Source organism: Corvus cornix, chromosome 8 (assembly GCF_000738735.6).
Source record: "Corvus cornix cornix isolate S_Up_H32 chromosome 8, ASM73873v5, whole genome shotgun sequence".
In the NCBI taxonomy this organism is placed as follows: Eukaryota; Metazoa; Chordata; class Aves; order Passeriformes; family Corvidae; genus Corvus; species Corvus cornix.
Genome location: NC_046338.1, coordinates 204,971 through 227,716, shown reverse-complemented (window position 1 = coordinate 227,716; position 22,746 = coordinate 204,971). Strand labels below are relative to the sequence as shown.

Below are 22,746 nucleotides of genomic sequence, written 5' to 3'. Positions count from 1 at the left end.
GTTAGAGTTGTTTCAGACACCTCATCTTTATGACCCTCTGCTGGACCCGCTCAAGTAGCTTCTTGTCCTTCTTGTACTGAGGAGCCCAGAACTAGCCACAACACCCCTGATGGGTAGGGCTGGCGTGGGGGCTGCAGGACGCTGGTGCTGCAGCAGCTCCGGACTGTGAGGGGAGGGGAAGGAAAAAGGGAAAGGAAAAATGGAAAAAGAAAAAAAAAAAAGGGGGGGGGGAAGAAAAACAAAGGGGGGGTAGGAAAAGTTAAAAATAGAAGTATGGAGAAGGCATTTTCAAACAACACAGACCCAGGATATTAAAAACATAGCATGAGGTGACACAATGCATTTCCAATATCAATCCTGATTTCCATCTCTCAGTCCAGACACCAGGAAGCACCAAAGTGTGCATGGCAATGGACACCTGATTTACTGAAATAAAGGAGATACAACCACCCTTCCATGCTCATTTTTCCCTTCTTCCTGCAGTTCTTGTGAGTCCCAGTTAAGTACAAACTCACAGGTAATGCTTCCAGGGTCCACAGAGCGACTGATTTGAGCAGAGATCCCTGCAGCAAGGAGGAGCAGGGACAACCTTCCCTCCTGATGCATCTGCTCCAAGTTAGACTTCATCATCCTCAAGTTTTCTGTGGCATGATCATCCACATGCAATATTGATCTGCCTTCTGTAAAGGTAGCAATTATTAAGAACATCAATATTCTCTTGATATTTTATCTTCCCAACCCTGTAACTGAAGTCTCAAACTAACTTATTGTATCATCCTGCAGCACAGGAAGAAGTCAGGAACAGACACAGGACAATTATAATAGAGAGGAGATGACACTTTTAATGACTAGAAAATGTAGGCAGCACAAATTATTTGGGGCACAATGAGATTAACCAAGAGCAGCTGCTTTTTAGAACAATTCCACTCTTTTCTGTTTCAGAAACACATAGAACAGCAGTTTCCAGACCCTTGCATTGTACACAACTCCTCGCTTTGAACCCCAAACCTCTCCTGCAGATGCCAAAGTCGGCACAAATACAAGAGCCTGTTCGACCCTTCCAACCACCTATGGCAGCACCAAGCAGGCTGCCACTGGGAACCACTGCCTCCAAAATCCCATCCAGTCAAATCTGGAGAAGATTCTCAACAAACTGATGGAATTATTCTGCCAAATTCAATTCTCTGTGACCCCCCACTATCTTCCTGCATCCTTTTCTGCACTGCCAAGGGGCAGCATGTCCCAGAAAGAGAGCCGAACCACGGACTCTCCAGGTTGACACATTCTCTAGATGGGCAGCTTGCACAGATCAGACACACCTCAGTCCTACCTCAGTAGTTCCATTCACACTACTTCCAAAATTAAAATAAATTCTTGCATTTATACAATACATTGAAAATAGAAGAATAAACGTTATATGATATTCCCAACAAGTCAGTCCCACTCCTGCTGTGCCGTTCTGCCAGGTCACCTGGCAGAGAGCAGCGGCAACGTGATAACACAGAACTGTTCTGACACCTTCTGGTGACAAACCCCATTACAATCATACAACAACGATGAGGACAGATCACACACTTGCTCTGAATTTCACCTCTAAACATCATCCACGATGCAGTGGCAGCACTAAGCAAGAAAGGAGCCACTGCAAACCATCAGCCTCTCGTTCATTCAGTAGACCCGTACTAAATTAAAACTGAATTCAAAATAATTCAGTATTTAAACACCAACAGAGTATAGAGAAAAGGTATATACTTTTATATGCACTTCATCTCCACAATCACATTCATTATTAACCATTACTTTTAACCTCTGTTTAGCACATTGATTTTAAGAGATGTTTTACTTTCTCTAGCAGCGTTGTCAAGAGGAATAGCAGGTTCCCAACACAGCACCACTGCTCAGGCTGCATTCTGCTTGAGTGAACAGGAACAGTCAGCACCTTTCACCTGGATAATCAGCTGAGACACTACCTACACACATCACTTACACCAGGTGAATCGCTTAAATCTTCACATAAAAAACACAGCTCCCTACTCCTGTGGGACATGCAACAAACAAGGAAACCAGCTTCATTCCCCTGGGGCAGCCTGGAGGGAGGAAGGACCCCACTGCACCTTGGCAGACAGGGTCCCTGCCTTCCCACAGCTGAGCTGGCCTCATCCTTCTCTCCCCAAGCAGCTTTCTAAAAGCCCTCACTGAAACACTAAACTGAAATTACTAACTCTAGAAACATTCTGTTGTCTTTCCTGGCAACGCCATCTGTTGTGCAAGGGCTTTAAGGTTTATGAGAACAAGACACAACTAAATGACCCAGTGTAATGGCAAAATGACCCCACACTGACACCTGCACACAAGCCCTAGTGCTGAGGCTGTGCCCTGCCCACTTCAGGGGATGGAGCTCAGGCATTTCACAGGAGTTCTTCATGCCACAAAAGCCATGCAGCCTCTGCTCTCCATGTAGCCAGGGATCCAGGAGACTTTAATAAAGGTCACAGGAAGAACTGAAATCTTCACAGCCAGCCATTTACCATCCAGGAATCAGCTGCTTCGGTCATGATCACCAGTTCCAAAGAGGCAAATCCCAGCATGCAGCTCCAGAGCGACAGTCCCTATGGATGAGCCAGGACACAGTCACCTCACACTTAGAGGCAGGCACAGACAAGCAGAACTGCCTCTGCTTCAAAGAGTTGATGTTTGAGAGATTCTGCCCATCTTTTGAGCTGGAAAGTGAACTATTTTGTCAGTAAAAGCTTTTATTTCAAGTAAATTATGTGACAAAATTTGAGTACAAATTTTGTGGGTAAAAGAATTTACATTTCTAATTAATGCACATAGTGAGAATTAATTTTGTGTATCTGTAAAAAGCAGCTTCATTCTGTGTTACCTAGAGTGGCCTCACTCTACCTTCACACAGACCATGATACCAAACCTTACCATCCCCTGCAGCACGAAGCACACTAGCAGAGAAAATTTATTATTTCCATATAAATCAAAAAAGCTACCAAAATTACTTTACAGTAAATGCAACCCTGCTCATTACAAAAAGAAAACATTCATCAATTCATCCAAGTGAGCATTTTCTGCTACTGTCAAACCTGATCAAAGGTATGTTTATAACATACATTCAGTGAACCATGTAGCAAAGGTGCAGTTAGAACACCTACAAAATAGATGAAAAAAGGTGCTCCTTTACAGAAGGAGCACCATCTTCCCTCGGGCACCACTGCTATAAATAATGTCTTCATGAGCCTTGGCTACTTTCTCCAGGGGATATTCCAAGCCCACAACGGGTTTCAGCCAGCCAGCTTCTATGCCATCAAGGACTGCTGTGGCACATTCATGCCTCTCCTCCTGCATGTAACAAACACAGTGTTTATGACAAGGTCTTTGCATTTTAGAATAGTATTGACAATTTATGCAAGAGTTAAACCAAATTCCACAACCTGAAAATATTTTATGATGTTCTGAGATTGAATCAAGACATAAAGGAATAAACTAACAAGTTTGTTACAGTGAAATTATTCTTTCATTCCTACAAATAATTTTAACTGTAAAGAGAGGGGTGCTGGAACAAGCCAATAAAGCATACTTTAAAATAGAAATGTTTCTTACCTCAGTTGCAAGAAACAGACTCACTCCAATTATGCTGGACTCCTTGCTCATTGTGTCTCTTGGGTTTATCTCGATGCGTCCTCTGCAGCCCACAACCTGCCCAAAGGAGTCCAAAGCGTTGAGTCAGAGCTGTTCAGTGTGATGCTGAATGCACAAAATCAGTGACATAAGCACCCACCATCACCTCCCTGCTCAGGGACACAAACACTCACTGTCACCCTCTGGGCAAGGACACAAACACTCACCATCACCCTCCCTGTGCAGGACAGCAGCTGCAAGTCAGCATCCAGGTTGACATTAGAGAGCATTTCTATGATTATATCGACTCCCCCCGGCCCTGTGCATGCCTGTACAGGACACAGGATGTTATTTTAGTGCTTGGGTACCACCATTTATTTTATACGCTACAGAAAGTATCCATTCTACAGCTTATTGTTTAAATTTTCAATACAGCCTTTGTACTGCAGCTGACAGCTAATGAGCTGAATTGTAGCATGTTTTGCTGTGCTAACTTATGATGTGATCCCACACTGGAATTTGCTGAATGTAAGAAGTTCTAAATGCCACTGCCTGTGAGGAAAGCTGGCTTTTCCAGACTGAGAAAGTTTTTCCTTGTGTAGAAATGAAAAAGGCAGGACACTATTGCTCCTACACAAATCTGCTTTAAAGTCTTCTGCAAACAACTATTCACATTTTGTTAAGAACAACACAACCTGCATTCCTGAGTCCTGCCACATGCCTACCTTAATTCTCTCAGTGTAATTAGGGTCTCTGTGATTAAAGGCTTGGTGAGCACCGTTTCTCAGGACCACATTCATGCCCTCCTCAGTTCCTGCTGTACCCAGAACCTTCAAACCAAAAGCTCTGGCAATCTGACATGCTGCTAGTCCCACCTGAGAGGAGAAAAAAACAAAAGAGAAAGTTATTTTACCTTTGTCTTTCTTAGAATTTGAAATTTTAAATATTCTACCAGTGACTTCCCCATTTAAAAAGCTAGTCTGGTAATGGTTTTTTTAGCCAGTAATTTGGATCTTAAAGACAGCCAAATAGTCTTTAAAAAAGAAAATGTATTTACAGAGGCATGGTAAATTTTTGAGGTGTTTTTAATAGCTATCAGCATTTGATATACATTGATGTAGAGTGCTGTGTATCTGTCAAAGCTGGGCCATATATTTTTGATGCAAATCCAAGGAAATTCTTCTCTTCATGGAATCACCTGCTATTAATACCAGCATTATACATTGCAAAGACAACCTGCAGGCACAAATTTTATTAATACTACTTCTTTAGAAAGTAAATTCTCAGTGCCTCCTACCAGCTTTGCACTCCAGTAAGAACAGAAGCACTACATTTAGCTTATCAAAATTTTAAAAAAAGAGTTATGATGCTAAATGCCATTCTAGTATCTCAGAATAAGATATGAATTCATTTTTTTGTTGTCTAACAAATAATTACGGAAACTTGGCCTGTTCATAGCAGCTGCTTGGTGCATCACCAGAAACTGAGCAAGAAAGTGCAGTGTGGGAGATAAATTAAACCAGAATGTTATGTGATAAAGATCTAAAATAAGTTTGTCATGAAAACCCAAAGGAAACTAGAAGTGCGATTTCATATAGTATTCAGTCACAGATTTATATATTCCAGTGCAGGTAGCTGCTGGCTCATGGGTAAGAACAACCCAAAAATGCACAGTCGCCCTGCACCAGTGACGTTTTCTCAGAGGACTGAGAATAACTCGTACATATTGAAAACGTACAGCCTTCTGCTATCAATTATAAAACTTCCAGACCAACTACCACCTGCAGCAAACACCTGTTCAGTGTGTGACCCTCTGACTGGGCAGCTCACACCAGCACTCACGCAGTCTCACAGCTATTGGGAATAACAGGGTTTGTTCTAAGCAAATGTATCCTAGAGGATCTGAAATAAAAACCCAATCTGCTAATCTACTGATACAAATATGACCATAACTCGTATCCCAGGAAGAAGCAGATGCAAAGACAGAGAGCATTGTTCTCTATTACTTGCCTCCTTGGAATACTTACCCCGCCACTAGCACCATGAACCAGCACACTTTCCCCTGCTTTGGCACAGCCTCTAAGTGAAGAGCACAAGAAATATTGGCACTGTGATTGCAGTACATACTGACTATGGGGCTGCAGACACTGACATCAAATCTCATTGTTCACACAGCATAGTTTCCAATTTATGTTCCAATTATATTCCAATTTATGGCTAAACAGATATCATTAGCCTTTCTGGGAGAATAAGGAGACAAAATAAATCCTGTGATTGATGACTTGAAACAACATGCAGCCAGCGACAGCCTGGTACTGAGCCTCAGTTCAGGACTTTCACCTGTCACAGGAAAGGAGTGGTTCTACTCCACAGCACCTGTGTGCTTACCAAGGAAATTAGAACTATTACTGTTTTTCTTCCCTGGCTAAAATACCAGTGAGTACTGAAAGGAAGCCATGCATTTTATTCCATGAAGCCTTTCCAGGTATGTTCTCTCAAGAAAAAAGACTTAACAGGAAAACACAGTTTCATGCTTCTAGACAATTATCTGAAAATTCCTTCAGTGTAACATTTTTAAACATGTCCCACTCATCAATCTCCCCATTTTACAGGACAGTGAAAAGATGGACTTCGGTATTTTAAATATAGAAGATTAATGTACACAAACATGGATTTGGTGCCTTACTTCTGGAACAGCGCCCGGTAGGCAGTGAAGTAGGGCACTCCAATCGCTGCTCCCTGCCTGAAGTCCAGTTTGTCTGGCAAAGGAAAGACTCTGTTGGCTGCAGCAACTGCATACTCTGCATATCCTCCAGAAACTGTTTCAAGGGTGAAAACTCTGTCACCTTTCTAGAATGGAGGGAGAGAACACAGAGAAATCAATAATTTCCCTTACTTTTTCCTTAATAAACACTAAGAACCAATTTACAGAGTTTAGGCTATTGTTAACAGTTCTCCTATCAAAAATAACTAGTTATGTTTGTCACAGAAATTTTTATAAATGCTGATACATACCATCAATGCAACACAAACTGTATAATTTCTTATATTTAAATCTAAGTATCATAATTATAACCCCACCCTGCAGTGCAACACACAAACCTACTGCCTCATTAGCATGAGCCCTAATGAACTTGAAGTCAGGAATTCCATCCACAGATTCCAAGTGCAAAACCTCAAAAGCTTTTACAAACACAAAGGAAACATTTCTAAATTATTTAAATGTGAAAATATATATACTCTTAATATACCCTAAAACATCTCTCTCTCATTCAAGCCAAGAACATCACAATTGTCAGAGGAAGCAAAAAGTCACACATAGCAGATACAGCAAACTGCTGGTAAGAAAATATGAATACAGATGATTCTTCTTTCTTGATAACCCAATCTCTCAGGTCTCCCAAAATTGTTACATAAATTCAAAATAAGAAAATTCCAAGCCAATTTTAACTACAATTTTTATGTTTGTTTGGGACCAAACATCTAGTAATTTAAATGGGAGAACCGATTTAAAAACTAAATAGATGTAATAGATATGTTTTAGCAAACTGACATTTGCCTTCTCCTGTCTCAAGACTTTCCCACTGAGAACTTCAAGTAAAATTACTAGATGGGAGTAACAGAGTATTTGAACAGTTTTAGCAACAAATAACAGAATTTATGGAGCTTTAGAAGTAAGCAATTTCCATTTCCCAAATACTTTACAGAAAAAAATTCAGTTCTGCCTGAAATTACTACCCCCAGCAAGAAGCATCCAATCTCAACTACTTCTGCAATGCCAGAAAAATAGCTCTAAATACCAACTTTTGTACACCAGATATCACTGCTTTAAGCAGACAGACTGCAGTACCTCTTCTGAGATCTTTGAACTTCAGGAGGGCACAGCATTCCTCAAGTCCCACCAGCAGATTGGTTTGCCAATGGGATCCCACTGTGTGCTTTTACCAGTCCATGAAGGGGATTCCCCCCTTGAATAGGTTACATTATTCTAAGGAACAAAACCAGGTACAGTAGCACAGCAATCAGCCAAAGAGGACACATTAAACAACAGTGATTACAGCCCAGTGTGCAAATACCTTGAATGCAGTCACATGTTCCCCAACACTTTCGACCACCCCAGCCACATCCGATCCAGGAGTGTAGGGTAAAGCCGGTTTCCTGGCGTAAGTCCCAGAGCGAATGTATGTCTCGACAGGATTTACCCCACAGGCATGGACTTTAATTAAGACCTAAAAGAAAAGACACTTCTTAAGCAATAACTAAAAAGATTTAGCCCTTGAATTCACAGCACGGCATTGTAGCACTTTTACTGAACTCTCAAACAGCCTGTGTGACAACCCAGTGTCAAACTGAAGCTAATTTCAGGAAAACCTTGGTGTGGAATACATGGCCCACCAAAGAGTAAAGAGCCCACATTTGTTAAGCATGATATCTCAAGTAGTGTGAACACACTGATCAAAACTCACCTACTCTAGGTGTAGTGTTCTGGGGTGTATTCCTCATACTGTCCTGCAGGCACCTGTTAACATTCATTATCGCTATATCCCTTCACAGAGCTCACATATACCTGGTTTTCTTTTGGAACAGGAACTAACACATCTGACTGGAGTTTAAGCACTTCAGGGCCACCAAATTCAAACACTCGGACCGCTCTCATCACACTCCTGGTGGCTGCCATGGCGACCAGAGGATCTGGGAAAAAAACCGATGTGATCCCTGGTAGCTGTTCAGGTCACGGGGAGCCTGAGCCACCAAGACATGCCCTGCGGACACCGCGCGGAACACGGCACACACCGCGGGGCCGAAGTGCGGGTCGATCTTGTCATAAGGAGCCGAACCAGAGGGAGGGGAGGGAGCCGGGGCAACAGAAGGCCCCGAGCTGCCCTGGGCCTCCCCGCTCGGAGCACCTTCCGGGATCCCGGGCACGAGGAGGACGGGAAACACAGCCAGGGCCCCGTGGCCAGCGGGGCTACTGCCGGGTAAGGAGCGCCACGACGCGGCCCCGCCACGACGCGGCCCCGCCACGACGCGGCCCCGCCACGACGCGGCCCCGCCACGACGCGGCCCGCCACGACGCGGCCCCGCCACGACGCGGCCCCGCCACGACGCGGCCCCGCCACGACGCGGCCCCGCCACGACGCGGCCCCGCCACGACGCGGCCCCGCCACGACGCGGCCCCGCGACCCGCTCCAGCGCCAGGCCCCGCCCACGAACCCACCCCGCGTCCCGGAGGCGCTCCTTGCGATCAGGCCCCGCCCAGTGGCCGTCGCCGCCTGAGGACTGGCCGTGTCTGCCGTGGCTGTGGAGCCCGGCACAGGCGGCGCAGAGCCGCCGCCGCCGCCGCCTTCCCGTCCCGTCCCCGTCCCGTCCCCCCGGGGGAGCGCCGAGGAGCCCCGTGCCCCTCGCCTACCTGCGGAGCGCCGCTGCCCCCGCGGCGGAGGGCGGAGGTGGATCTGGGCGGGGCCGATCTCCGCCCCGCCCCGCCGTGCTCCGCCCCGCCGTGCTCCGCCCCGCCGTGCCCCGCCCCGCCCCGCCGTGCTCCGCCCCGCCGTGCTCCGCCCCGCCGTGCCCCGCCCCGCCCCGCTGCTCGGCCGCGCGCGGACGTTTGGCCCTCGTGGACCCCCGTACCCCCGCGATGGCGGCGTTCGCGCGGCGCAAGGCGCAGCGGCTCGCGCGGCCCGATCCCAGCCGGAAGCGCACGCTAGACGCGCGCGCCGCGGGGCTCGTGCGGCTCCTGAACGCTCGCGAGCGGTTCTGCACCACGAGCTCGTGCGACGGGAGGGTCGTCCTGGCGGTGGGTCCGGGATATCGGGATGGGGACCGGGATGGGGCGTCCTGGCGGTGGGTCCGGGACTCCGGGATGGGGACCCCGGGATGGGCGTCCTGGCGGTGGGTTCGGGATCCCGGGATGGGGATCCCGGGATGGGCGTCCTGGGGAATGGTTGCCGGGGTGCCGGGATGGGGGTCCCGCCACTCCCGCGGATTTTGCTGGCACGGGGCTGCGGTTCTGGAGCTCTCGCTGTTCCCGGTGCTTCCTTGGCCATAGCCCAGTTCTTCAGTGAGTTGCCGAGACTCCAGCCCGCTGCTGCCGGAGCTCAGCCCCGGAGCTCAGCCGGACTGAGCGCACGGGCGGGCACAGATCAGTCGCGGCGTGAGTGGGTTCTTGGTTCAAGGTGACGCTCTTTATTTTCAAGACCGGTTTTGTAGCAGCACCAGATCAAACCTCACCGAGCTGCGGAGCCATTTTAATGGTTTCTGTCCATCCCTAGGACACGGACGGCACGGGGATCCAGAAGAAGAACTGCACGTGGCTCCTGGTAACGCATGACCCGTGTGTCAAAGGCGATGTGGTAAGGGCACAGTGTAATACAGCTTTTATATTTATTTATTGAAATGTTCCTGGTGTCATGCAAAACACATCGTGTGAAAGGATTTTTATTCCTGCTACTGAGATGAGTTGATAACTCTACTCTCAAAATTAACTTTTCTTTAGATGTGTTGCCTAATAAATTCTTCGGACCCGTTTTGAAGAGAATGCTTTTATGCTCAATATCAGATTCTCTGCATAGTTATAATTGCAGCTGATATAATTGCACCAGAAACTTAAATAATTTCTTACTGTCTGGAGTCATTTTTAAAACTGTTGATTTAAAAAAAGCCTTGAGCCTGGCTTGCTGTGCTAGCACACAGACACCTGAAAGTGGTGTAGCAGGGAATCTCTTATACTGCATTGTTAATTTAGTAACATTAAATCCCCTGAAATTAAAAGCATCTGTAGTGCGATGTTTTTCATTTTTAGTGTGCTTTCAAAATAATCTACTCTTTGCATATATTGCTTTGTCCCACAGAAGAAGCAGTTGCAAGGTCAACATTTTCTCACTGAATTCATAGTTCACTTTACCATACATACACATTCTCACACATGCACAAAAGTCTCCTCCGGAATATTTGTTTTCATTAGTATTTGTTCTAGCAAAGCAAAGCTTGCTGAAATTTTCATCAGAAAATTTCAGACCAAGAAGGATGCAGTAAGATGTTGTTAACTCATGCAAGAGGAAATATACTGATTTTTCCTGTTCCCTGTAACAGGTAGATGGGATTTTTTTTTTTTATGCATGAATTGCAAGTGCAAAAAAATCTTTGTTAAATTTTTAAACTGCTGTAACTTATGATAAAGCTTTGCTAGTATTTGCAGTATTCAGGAAATGAGAAGGGAAGTCAGGATCCTGTGTGCTCTGTGTTGTGCTTTTCAGCTTCCTGTGTAACTTCAACCATACAAACACAGGATGTTTTCTTTGTTTTTGATTTTTATCCCTTTATGCTCCCACTGCTAGGAGAAAAGCCTCATGTATTGCACTTGATCACCAGTCCAGCGTATCTTAGGAGTGAGGTGTTATCCCCACTTAATAGAAAATTGCTTTCAGTATTTGATTGAGTTAGCAGGAAATTAATTATTTAGCTTCAGTAAGACAAAAAACTGTTACTGAAAATATTTTTTTCATTAATAAGCTTTTTGAGGACTCAGGTGAGACAGGTTCCCAGCAGGGTTAACACACATGGATGATTTTGGTCAGAGTGATGTTCATAACTGGTTGTGTCCTTGATGAAAGGCTGCCTCAGGGTATGTGCTGGATTCCTGAGCCTTCCCAGAAACACACAAACCCCTTGGAATACCCTTCCTGATCCCCCAGGGTGGGTCACAGCTCATGTGTGCTCTGGCACAGCACCTGCCCAGCTCAGCTCCACAGCATGTGCCAGCCGAGGGGTAGAGCAGGACAGTGTGGCTCAGAGGTGGGGAAGTGTTTGGAAGGGGTCACAGAAACACATCTGAGAAGGAAACACGTGCCCGTGGCCAGCCCCAGTGGCTGCTGCCTGTGTGTGTCCCTGCTGCCAGGGGGGCCAGGGAGCGCATGGTGTCCTCATGCTCAGAGCTGGGGGATGCTGTGAGCCCCGGGCATGCTGGACAGGGCAGCACTGGGTCAGCACAGCCCGTTCTCTGACCCAGGGGAACCCCTAAATAAGTCAGCTCAGGTGTTCCGGTACAGCACTGCATTGTGCCACATCAGCACTCCTGTTCCTCACCAGTTGAGCTTTCCTGGGAATGTCTTACATCTGTCTCACACAGTGCAGACCTAGCCAGACAGAAAGCCTGCTTCTAGCTGGGAACAGGAACACTGACAGGGGAGATGCTGCATAAATGCAACTAAATACTTCTCAGTAAAGGAGAGACCTTTACTGCTGTGTGAAAGAAAGACCAGAATGTTACTTTGGCAGTTTTATGTTATCATGTATTAAAAAAGCCTTTGAATTTTATTATTTCCTGAAGATTTTATTGTCTATTTTTATCCTACGAGAAGGATGAGAAGGGCTAGACAAAAGAACAGAGTATGGAAAAACAGCTGAAATTTATGAAGTTATCACAGCAAAATTTTTAGTGCTGTGAATTAAGCAGATGAAGGCAAACAAGAAGGGGGCAAATAGTGCTTATGACAAAACAGTCATACAATGAGATAAGTAGTGTAACTGCCTCAAAGTGACCTTTCTGAATGGAAGAAAGTATTCCCAGCCCTTAAGGTTTCTCTTTTTGAAGATAGCACCGAAAAGCAGATAAACTGTCCTCATAAGCTGTGCAAGATGTCAGACAGCTATCTGCACACTCACAGATCCAGGAAAAACTGCCACTACCATCTCAGTGTTCTGGCAGAACTGATGGGTCTGAAAGGGATTGCTTCAAATTTTATAATTATAGTTACTTCTGTTTTTCTTGTCTTGTGGGTTTACACCTCTGATTTCAACCTCTGAATTTATTTTTATAACTCTCATATAGTAGGCTATGCATTGGTATTTAAACAAGGATTAAAGTATGGTCAAGTGTGTTAGGGTGTGGATTTAATCTGCTGAACCACAGGAAGTTTTCTGAAGCTGAGGGATGTACTTCAGCAACTAAATGCCTTTGATTCTAAAAAACAGTTTAAGGAAAAAAAACAAACCTCAAATTTCACCTGATTGAAGCAGAACAGTCATCATCCCTCGCTGGACTTACAGTGTCTCTTGGTTTGGATGTATGAAGGAAAAACAGGGAAGGATGAAACACAGTTTTTAATGTCTGTCTTGCCATAAATTTTTATCAAACCCAGTTTAGCAAACAGAATCGTGGAAATCCACATCATGAGCAAAGAAAACTCAAGAGCAATTGATCAAACCTGGCTGCTTGGGACTTGTTTGCTCCATTTCTTATGCGTGTTTCACACACAGACTAGCTCCTTTTGGGGTTTTTGGGGGTTTTTTTGGCAATAACAGTGTGCACTTACAGTGGTAATATAAATATTTTGGTGTATTTTCCAGATGACAGCACTAGAGAAAGCCACTGGTGATGTTGTGTTCAAGTTTGAACCATTTGTTCTTCATGTGCTGTGTCAGGAACTGCAGGATGCACAGATGCTGGTAAAATGTCAAGTACAAAATGTGGCGTTGTTCTGTTACATTCCTGCCTGTAAAAGTATTGGCTCCTGGGTAAGCAGTTGCACTTAGAAACAGTCCCAGGTGTGCTGTGTTTAATAATTAGGGTAGTAAAGTAAGTTGATGAAAAAACACAGCATTAAAGGTGGTGAGGGAATGACTTGCCTGCAATTCAGCATTCGAGCTGAAGCAGACTGCCCTGTGAAACACTACCTGAGGGGCCTGGGCTGCTCTCACTGGCTGAAAGGGATGGATTTTAGATGTTACCAGCCATGAACTGAATGATGCCTTTGCCTTCTGCTTTTCCAGTATGACTGCAGAGAGCAATGAGTGCAGTGCTGGGCTTGTTTCATCATTAGTGCAGAAGAGCTGAGGAGCTCACTGCGGAGTGCAGCTGCACTCACAGCTATAAACGTGTGGCACGACTGTCTGTGAAGTTCCAGCTCATTGGGATAAAATAGTTCAGTGCCTAGAGAGATGTTACATCCCTTCTGCACTGATGGGTTCAGACAATCAGGATCCACCGTGGGTCTTCGAAAACCACCCACAATTTGTGGGTTTGATCTTAAAAAATGTTTTACTGTAATAAACCTGTGTAGATGGTTTTGAGTAAGTTTTTTGCAAAACCAAGATTGTATGTTGCATCACAACCCATCCATAAATATTTTTTGCTGTGGAACTGTACAAGACCTGTTTAAGCTTTTATTTTTTCTGCAGCATTCAGTGGCTGTTGACTCTGGGTTCAGGAACTCTGGTATTACAGTTGGCAGAGGAGGAAAAATTACAATGGTAAGGACTCTGCTACTTTAAAGGGTCTCATTGTTAACCTTGATTTTTGTATGAGCCGGGACCTGACTGGTGCTTAACAGCTGTCACAGGGCATGCTATAGCAAAGAAATAACTGGCTGCTTTAGGTGACAGCAACCTAACTAATTGTATGGATAAGCAGGTTTTTTGCTATAATGAACTCCGTACATTATTTAAATAACCTTCATAAACTAAGAAGCTTTAGTCCGGGTAAATCATGTGTGTGTTTTCAGGCTGTGCGGAGCACTCACTGCTTAGAAGTTCCATTGAGCCACAAAGGGAGATTGATGGTCTCTGAAGAATATATTGAATTTCTGGTACATGTAGCCAATCAGAAAATGGAAGAAAACATAAGGAGGATTGACAGGTTTGTAAGAATACACCAGTCCTGCTTGTGACATCTAATTTTTCTTCAGTATCAGTTAGTAACTACTTTTCTCCCCTTGCCTGTTTTGATTACATTCTAAAAGCAGTTTCTCAGTTTGCAGATCCTGAGCAAATCTATAAAAATAGTAACTACAGAATTGTTTCTGTCTAGATTCCACAAAGGCTTGGAGTTGGCTCTGGAAGCTGCTGTCCCTGCAGACACCTTGTCTCCTGAGGGGCCAGAGAAGAGCCACTCTGTGTACGTGCACAGAAGAAAGAGACGGACTGCTCAGGAACAGGCCAATCTCAGTGGAGAGCTAAAACCCCAGGATGATACTGAAAGCAGTCTTGATCTGTTTGCTGAAATCATGATATAGACTAAGACATTTGAAAGCAAATGGCAAACTGAAAAATTATTTTAATGCTCTTTTTAAGAGATTTGTGTACTCCTGTGCTCCAAGTAGCAATACTCTCATGGACATTGACCAGAAAAAAGGTAATTAACAGAATAGCAAGCAGGTGTAGCTACAGGACACCGAGAACAGAGCCGTAGAATGTTCTGGGGTTTTTCTAACTGTACTCTTGAATTAACAAAGTGGTACTCCATCAGTTACCCCAGAAATAACTGGTTTGCTGCAGCCGTTTGCTGTGTTCTCTGTGGCAGCATTTCACTTCCAACTTCCTAGGTTTTGCAGAGCAGAGAAATATAAAATTTGCGTTTTTATCCCTGAGGATTGTTATTCCCTGGAGGACCTCTGTAGACCAGCATGCACCAACACAGCTAGACCTTCCCAACAGCACAGGGCTGGCTGTTAGTCACCTGCAGAGCATACCTAGAGAAGAGGTTAGGACAGAACAGCAGGAGTTGGGTACTTCTCTGTGCCAGTCTCAGCTGGGCACATCCAGATCTCTCCTGGCTGCTGCACCAGCGACTGCTGTTTCCCTTCTCTTTGCTGTGTTTTGGGCTCCAGCCTCACTGTTGTTTGTGTGCTCCAATTCCCAAGCAACTGGTCACTCAGTGCCATTCTTCCTTGCCCCTGTAGACATCTCTGTGTTCCAATGCCCATTTTCCTCACACACCCCTCACGCTCTGCAGCCAGCACCCAGCTCTGCTCCAGCTGCCAGCACAAAGTCATCTCAAGGGCTGAGCTGGGCTGTGAACCACCTGACTAATAACTGTTAAATACAAACAGTGCAGCACTGTGTGCATTCCTTGTTATGCAAAGGCAACTCCATGCTTATGCATTTTTCAGAAAAATGCTGGTTTTAAACCTTAGCAACAATGAATTCCAAACTGCAGGTTTTTCCTTCAGGGAGGGGAAGAGGTGCTGGGGACAAATATTGAAGACTGAAGACCATCCAGTTGTGAGACAGCCAATACATGAGGTGGAAATTCCACAGAAACCTTCCAAAGTAGCACCGTGTGCACTGGTCTCAGACCTTGTGTGCACTGGGCAGACCAGCTAAAGTAGGACTCAGCGCAGGTGCATCATTTCTAACAGTGCAGAGCTATTGGCCAGGAGCTGTGTGGACAAAACTGGAGTCCCACAGCCCATGGGGCAGCAGGCAGGTGGTGGGAGCAGCCACAGGTCCCACAGCAGGGCAAGGCACAGCAGCTCCTCAGGTGTGGGGACATGGCTTCTGCCACAAGCATTACTGGAGCCTTGTCAGGATGGGGGCTTGTGTCAGACCTTTGCAGTCACCGTTTTTCACAGACCTTCCTCCACCTGGGCTGAACTGAAATCCCAGGGCTTCTTCCATCAACAAAAAGCGACATCTGCCTCCATGCAGAGGGTCCTACCCAGCCTGCTGCCTCAGCAAAGCCCTGGGGAGCCCCTGTTGCTATCCCCACTGCTGGGAGTCCCACTATTCCTGCAGATCCCTCCTCACCACCTGGAGGGCAGGTCTTGCACACAGAGGAGGTAGTTGTTGCTTGTGGATTTCAGGAAGTTCGTTCAGAATAGTCTGAACCCTCATCTGCATGTGACATTTCTTAAAACATCTGTTGCTGGTCTGTTGGACATGGCTTAAGGGACTGACGACACCAGCACCAACCACAAGTGGTGCCCAGACACTGTAACAGCCCAGATCCAGTGTGTAAAAGCACAACAGTGTTTACATTCTGAGAAATACAGTTTGTCAGAAACTGATGTGTGATATGATCCCACATTCCTCTGAACAGTAATACCAAATTCAGGAAGACTTTTTGGCATCTTAACACAAAAATGTTACCCTAACCGTTGGCATCTTGTTACTTTATTCCCATCATCTCCAATGGTTGAAGACTGTTGGGGGCCTCATACTAAAAAAAAAACTAAACAAGACCCTACAACAACAAAAATAAACAGAGAAAGATCAGGGAAACATGTTACTTCAGTGCTTAAAATGTAGAACAGTTTTTACAAGGTTTTTCTGAGGTTTTTCTGTACCCCATCCAAGGCTGCAGAGGGTGATGCTGAGGTGGTTTCACCACCTTACTGTTCTGGGAAGAGGCAGAGCCCCAGTGATGCCTTCCTCCATGCACCACTGCACTTACACCGGGGGATCACCACACCTTGCCCCAGGCTCACCCAAGTTCCACTAGCTCGTTTTGAAGTTAATTTTGCCAAGCTGTGTTTCATTTCCAGCTGCTGTATGCAATTCTGTTGGGCAGTAAATGTGCAGAGCACAGGCAGCCATTGGGCAGAGCATCCACAGGCAGCTGGAGGCAGCACCCCTGAAAGGGGATTCTTGGGGTTGTGGGTGAAGGGAAATTCACCAATAAGCAACAAGACTCCAAAAACTGTCAAATCTTTACCATTTGTAACTGTGCTTAAGCAGTTAATGAACCTAAAAGGTATTTTTATATTTTCTCTCTCTGTGTTAATTTTTTTAAAATTACAATTTCACTCCCTGTGCACTCAGTTGTTTCAGGGGAGGCAGATGGGTTCATTCACTCCAGGAACTGATTGTCATTTCTCACCCCATAGCATTTTGCATCCACACCAGGAAACTGCTCAAATCAATGCTGCAGCATTCCCAGCTGGTTGTGCCACAGGTTCCAAGCCAGTTGTGCTCCCCAGCACATCCATGCACTTGGGCACAAAGTCACTTGACAGATTCACTGGGATAATTCTGTACATGCAAATCACAGATGTCAGGAGCACAAGTATTTGCTTGAAATAGCTTCTTCCTCTGAAATTCAGGTACTTAAACTGGTTTACAAGAGCAGGGCAGTGACAGCTGCAGAGTGCAGTGAAAATCAGTGTTTTCACATGGGGTTAAACCTCTCCAAACTGGGGCAGTTTTGCAGCTCTTAGCCTCCACTCCTGCCAGGGCTTCACTTGATTTTAACCAAGTCTCAATTTAACTTGAATTTAATCAGTCTCAAGTTTTTTGAATTTATCATATTAAATGTGTCGTGCACTGGAGGCTTTTGCAGCTCTTCAATAATTCCGGTTACTGAAAATACACAATTACTTGGCAATATCTTGTCAATTCAATTTTACATAGTGGGACATTATGGGAAACGTTTTTTCACTTCTGATCTACCCGTAGTTGAAACTACCCCAGTGGAACATGCTGGGATGTTTTGTGAGAGAACCTGTGAAAAGTAATTTGAGTCTTTAAAAAATTGCATAAATGCTTACGTTTCCTGAGCTGCTCACTTCACTTCTTCACACCAAGAGAAAATAAAGCCTGTAAGAATTGTTGTCAAATGTGCCGTGCTGGCAGTGGTGTGACAGCAGGCAGCTGCCTGGGATCAAGGTCAAAGAATTCTTAGCTTTTTTTTTTTTTTGGATCAGAGAGTGACACCCAAATTCCATACAGGGATCACATGAAAGATTTTATGCTGCTTTCTGGATGCAGTTTATTTACGGTACCTGAGCAGATGCGCTATTTTGGTCAATTTTATACTGGAGAGAAAAAGCTTGTTTTCTTTTTCTGCAGGATCCCGACAAAAGAGAAATATTTCTCTCAAAATGAGGCTTTATAGTGATCATAATTGCGATTTTTGCAGAGTAATTCTGACAGCTCAGACCCGGGTTGCTGGGTGCTTGGCCCAGCTGGCAGAGGACACCCGCTCTTCCCCAGCCCTCACCGCCCGGCTTTATCCCCTTCCGCACCGCCCGCCTTTATCCCGTTCCGCACCGCCCGGCTGTACCCGAGCCCGCACCGCCCGCCTTTATCCCGTTCCGCACCGCCCGGCTCTGCCCGAGCCCGCACCGCCCGGCTTTATCCCATTCTGCACCGCCCGGCTCTGCCCGAGCCCGCACCGCCCGGCTTTATCCCATTCCGCACCGCCCGGCTTTATCCCCTTCCGCACCGCCCGGCTCTGCCCGAGCCCGCACCGCCCGGCTTTATCCCGTTCCGCACCGCCCGGCTCTGCCCGAGCCCGCACCCGTCGGGCGCGATGCTGCGCAGGCAAAGACCCGCTGTGCTCGGGATATGCTCGGCGCATCCCCTCGGTGCGCAGGTGACACCTTCCCTCTGTCTCGGGGGCTCGGGCAGAGGTGGAAAGTATCGCCACGACCCGCGCTAACGGCGGGTGAGGATTCCTACAGGCACCGCAGTTCGCTCCGTGTGTAACAGAACTGGATTTTTCCTTTCTCTAAATAAGCACCTAATAAGTTCTGTTTTATCGTATTTTAGCACCGCACAGGGAGCGTAGCTCTCCGCGCCTGCCCTGGTCCGCCGGTCTCTCCTTGGCTTCATGCCCCGGTGGGTGCCTGGCGGCAGCGGGACCGAGGGGATCGGGACCCGGAGCGGGCACCGAGCGGCGGAACCGAACGCGCGGCTGAGCCCCGCGGCCGCCGGTCCCGCTCCCCGCGCCCGTGAGCTCGGGGCCCGTGAGCTCGCCCGCTGTCCGTGCGGGGAGAAATCAGCAGGAGCCATTTAAGCTCCCGAAATACCGAACAGCTGGCAAGGAAAAACCTGCTTTTCTTGGGAAGATCAGCAATTCTCTGCTAATGGAGATATAAATGGTCCCATTGCTTCCCAGCTGCCAGTCCCCGACAGATTCTGTATCCGTGTTACACGAGCAGCACTGCTCTCTTATCATATGCTCATTTAAATTTTTGCATAACGTTGCTAGCAAAAATCAAGGAATATTTACAAGTGAAATGCACCCAGAGTTCATGCATATAATCCACTTTTTTCTTTTATTTTGCATCCCTTAATGCCTTATTTCAGAGTTTTCTTTGATTGCACTGAGCCTGAGCCTTGTTTTGTTTTCTCTCACTGGAAACACTCACCTTGAAAATACTGCAGAGAGTGATGGGAAAGTTAAATCTAGCAGGATTTTACTTAGACCTCTGTGCAGGGTCTGCCTGTTCTTCCTGTAACATATTCACCTCATAGTGACATACAGGACCCAGGGACACACTAGTTTTGGAAACACACAGGAATGCTGTGGGTAGTTCTACATGGAATCAGAATTTGACCAAAAATGTGCAATATTAAAAATGACCATTTTCCCTTCATTCCTATTACCTAGATATGGAAGTTCAAATTCAAGAATGTGTTTTCACATCCACAGCACTCTGGGGTAATATTAAATGAACTCTGTTTAATAAAACACATTCCAAGTTGCTATTTTGATTGAAGCATTATACTTGTCTTCCTATAAGTAGTTCAGATTTCACTGGGTCATTGAAAATTTTTGAATCAATCTCTTTTCCAATCATATTTAAAATACAGACATAAATAACTGTGACACAGATCCCTTCAGAGCACAAACCAGGAGTAAGGGACTCAGTGCTGCACAGACAGTACTGCAGTTACCTCTCATGATAGGAAGGAAATTTTGTCATTCTCCAAACACGCTGATCGTACCTTTCATAAAACATCTCACATTCATCCAGGGAGACAATGGCATCCCATTTTGTCCTTGAATCATTGAAATACGAAGTATTTTGATCACAAATGTCTGCTATTATCAAAACACCATCATGATTTCCACAGGATTAGAATAGATAACCCAGGTGAAGCTGTGCACAGGTCTCCCCCTGCACAGGTCCCCCCTGGTTCTTTTTTTCTGCATCGAGTTTTATCTGTTTTTAAACACTCTGTCATTGAGAACAGCAGCACCAAAGTCCCTAGTTCTGTCCAGGGCAGCTGTGGCCCTCACAGGTGATGGCTGGAAGGAAAATTGTCCAAGTCTTCTGTTTCGATGGTTTCTCCCTAGAAAACCCTAGAATCATAGAATTGCTTTGGTTGGAATAACCTCTAAGATCAACTCTGATGTGTATGTGAAAATCACAACAGACTTACAGAAGACTTGTTGGAAAAAATATTCACATAAATACTGAAATATTTACAGATATTTACAGTTCTCCCTGCTTGAACCAGGAAAACAAATGCAATAAATGCAGCTCAGGTACCAGGGTTCCAGACCTGGTACTTCCCATCAGGTTAAACTATGGGTTAAATGGTTAATGTCCTCCGCCTACTCCAGACAGTCCAGGCAGGATTGGGACAGCAGAGCACCAGCTCCATCCAACTGGGTGGCCCCCGACTGGAGGAGGCCAAGGGCCAGGGTGGCTCCATTGAGGTGTCGGGTGGGCAGCAGATTCTTGCTGCACCAGCACCCCAAAATCAGCCATCTGCCTGCACGGCTGGTCCTCATCCTTTCCTTTGAGAAGTTCCTAATGCAGAAGGTTTCCCACTCCAGTGAACTCATGCAGGAGCCTCTGGGTTGGGAACAATGTCTCTGCTCAGTGCAGCTGCTGATCCCTGCATGAATCTCTGGGCACTGTACAGTAGCAAAGGGACAAGCCATTTCACCTCTCTGTGCTTCATGTAAACTTCTACATGTCAGAGTCCCACGGTCAGAGGATCCCTCTGGACTTTTCTTTCTTACATATTTTCACTGTACATCACTTCCCTTCCAGTATGAGATCAAAGAGAAAAGGGGTGGTGGAAGTAGGAGAGCAGTAGCAGGAAAAAAATATCTGACAAAGAGCAACAGCTCCCCAACACCCCTTTAAAGTAATGACGATTTACCAAATGGTTGGGAAGTTGTTATAATTCCTTTTCCAAATTATTACTCGCCCTTTAGATTAGAAATGAGGCCAGGGTTAGCAATCAGCCATAAATGGTAGGATTTCTGAAGTAGAAGCACTTGTCTGATTGTGAAGTGGAGGCCATTATTGCCTTGATTGAGTCTTTTTTTTTCTGGGTTGTTTTTTTTTTTTTAAGCTTGCTTGATTTGTGGCTGAGAGCACACATTCACCACAGTACTGGGAGCAATCAGAGCCTTCCCTGCTCTTTTTTGCTCAGCGATTTAGGGTCCACTACTTTGGCACAGCTGCCACCTTTTAGCCTCCATCAAGCAGAGATATTTTTAAGTGAACTGCATTTTGTGTTTGTCTTTTATCCTCCCATTGCCTTCCTCATGCTTTTTCTTTTCTTTTTTTTTTTTTTTTTTTTTTTTTTTTTTTTTTTTTTGGGGGGGGTGGTGGTGCATTAACGCCACCAGTGCATGTCTGTGAAAATATTGTGTGAACTTCAGTTCCAAGTATGAAGTTGAAAGAAGGCAGCTGAAGCTGGCTGGTTGTCATCTGACTCCATGTACATATCAGATCTGCAGTTACATGAGAAATAGGGTTGAAGTAATTTGCTCAAGGACTGAAATAAGCCAGAAGCACTGGTGGGTGTTTGGGTGCTGGAGTTGAGTTTAGTTTGCCTAAAACTCAGATTTCAGCCACGAATTTGTATTTATACCATTTATTTCCAGAAATTATCTGTTTTGCTTGCATATTGTATTTTAGAGCTCCTCCCAAGCTATCTCTAGAGGTGTGAAGCACAGCTGAGGGGGCTGGTGCCTGGCAGACCCCAGGGTTCACAGTGGCTCCCAGCCCATACCTGGTGGCAGCCAATGAAGCCAGTGAAGAAAAGGCAGCAGAGCCACACCAGGGCCACCCTGCTCCAGCCCAGCCACAGAACCCACCAGCACTTCAGGCTCAGGAACACATCAGCACATCTGCAGGAAGCCACAGGCATTGACCTCATTCCTTTAATTGCTGGTGCTCTGAAATAGCTGAATTTTGCCTCATAGTCCATTTGCAGGGAGGAACTCCACGTCAGCTAACCCAGTAAAACACACTTCCATTGGCCACTGGCACATCCCTACAATCATGGTGAATGGAAATGCACCAAATCCCCAACTACAATGGTGTGATAGGCCCTGGGAGCACAGACGCCAGGTTGTGGCATGTAATGCCATGTAAATTGATGTAACAAATACCAGGTAATGTGATGTGATGTATTGTGATGCAGTGTGATGTGATGCTGCCTTAGAAGGCTAGTGCTGGTGACTGTGTGCAAAAACAGGCAGTGGAAAAATAGCAGAACTAATACTTCCTGGTGCTGGAAACTGCAAATGCAGCAGAACAGGTATTTAGTGCAGGTCTGTAACCCACCTTTTCCTCAGACATGTTTTCCAAAGTGTAAGTTTGGAGGGTCTAGTGCATCAAGAACATCAGCCACACCAGCAGTTCGTCT

At 45.8% G+C, this 22,746-nt stretch overlaps 2 protein-coding genes across 5 annotated transcripts; one reads left to right on the top strand and one right to left on the bottom strand.

The window, feature by feature from the left end:
• Positions 1–816: 816 nt before the first annotated feature.
• On the bottom strand, positions 817–9,120 carry CRYZ (crystallin zeta). 4 transcript variants are annotated; one of them, XM_039556229.1, is made up of 9 exons: positions 9,041–9,120; positions 8,198–8,322; positions 7,707–7,859; positions 6,317–6,480; positions 5,658–5,709; positions 4,356–4,505; positions 3,858–3,959; positions 3,613–3,708; positions 817–3,351 (listed from the first exon to the last, which is right to left on the bottom strand). In XM_039556229.1, the coding sequence occupies exons 2-9, from the start codon at positions 8,306–8,308 to the stop codon at positions 3,190–3,192; spliced, it is 990 nt and encodes a 329-aa protein (XP_039412163.1). In that variant the 5' UTR covers positions 8,309–8,322; positions 9,041–9,120; the 3' UTR covers positions 817–3,189. The 4 variants fall into 4 exon arrangements, with proteins under 4 accessions (XP_039412163.1, XP_039412164.1, XP_010407007.2 ...); XM_039556230.1 differs by lacking the exon at positions 9,041–9,120 and adding an exon at positions 8,849–8,946; XM_010408705.3 differs by lacking the exon at positions 9,041–9,120 and adding an exon at positions 8,425–8,642.
• A 112-nt stretch (positions 9,121–9,232) lies between these two features.
• Positions 9,233–17,672, top strand: TYW3 (tRNA-yW synthesizing protein 3 homolog). Its single transcript, XM_039556236.1, has 6 exons — positions 9,233–9,424; positions 9,900–9,980; positions 12,976–13,074; positions 13,807–13,878; positions 14,130–14,263; positions 14,435–17,672. The coding sequence occupies exons 1-6, from the start codon at positions 9,266–9,268 to the stop codon at positions 14,637–14,639; spliced, it is 750 nt and encodes a 249-aa protein (XP_039412170.1). The 5' UTR covers positions 9,233–9,265; the 3' UTR covers positions 14,640–17,672.
• The last annotated feature ends 5,074 nt before the right edge of the window (positions 17,673–22,746 follow it).

What these genes read in the sequence shown, in the direction of transcription:
- CRYZ (XM_039556229.1), bottom strand. Translation starts at nt 8,308, where the DNA reads ATGGCAGCCACCAGGAGTGTGATGAGAGCGGTCCGAGTGTTTGAATTT. An exon ending in CTGTTCCAAAAGAAAACCAG is followed by an intron (nt 7,860 to 8,197) that starts GTATATGTGAGC and finishes CTTTTCTTTTAG; the next exon opens with GTCTTAATTAAAGTCCATGC. An exon ending in ATTACACTGAGAGAATTAAG is followed by an intron (nt 3,960 to 4,355) that starts GTAGGCATGTGG and finishes TGTCCTGTACAG; the next exon opens with GCATGCACAGGGCCGGGGGG.
- TYW3 (XM_039556236.1), top strand. Translation starts at nt 9,266, where the DNA reads ATGGCGGCGTTCGCGCGGCGCAAGGCGCAGCGGCTCGCGCGGCCCGAT. An exon ending in TGCAGGATGCACAGATGCTG is followed by an intron (nt 13,075 to 13,806) that starts GTAAAATGTCAA and finishes TTTTTTCTGCAG; the next exon opens with CATTCAGTGGCTGTTGACTC. An exon ending in GAGGAGGAAAAATTACAATG is followed by an intron (nt 13,879 to 14,129) that starts GTAAGGACTCTG and finishes GTGTGTTTTCAG; the next exon opens with GCTGTGCGGAGCACTCACTG.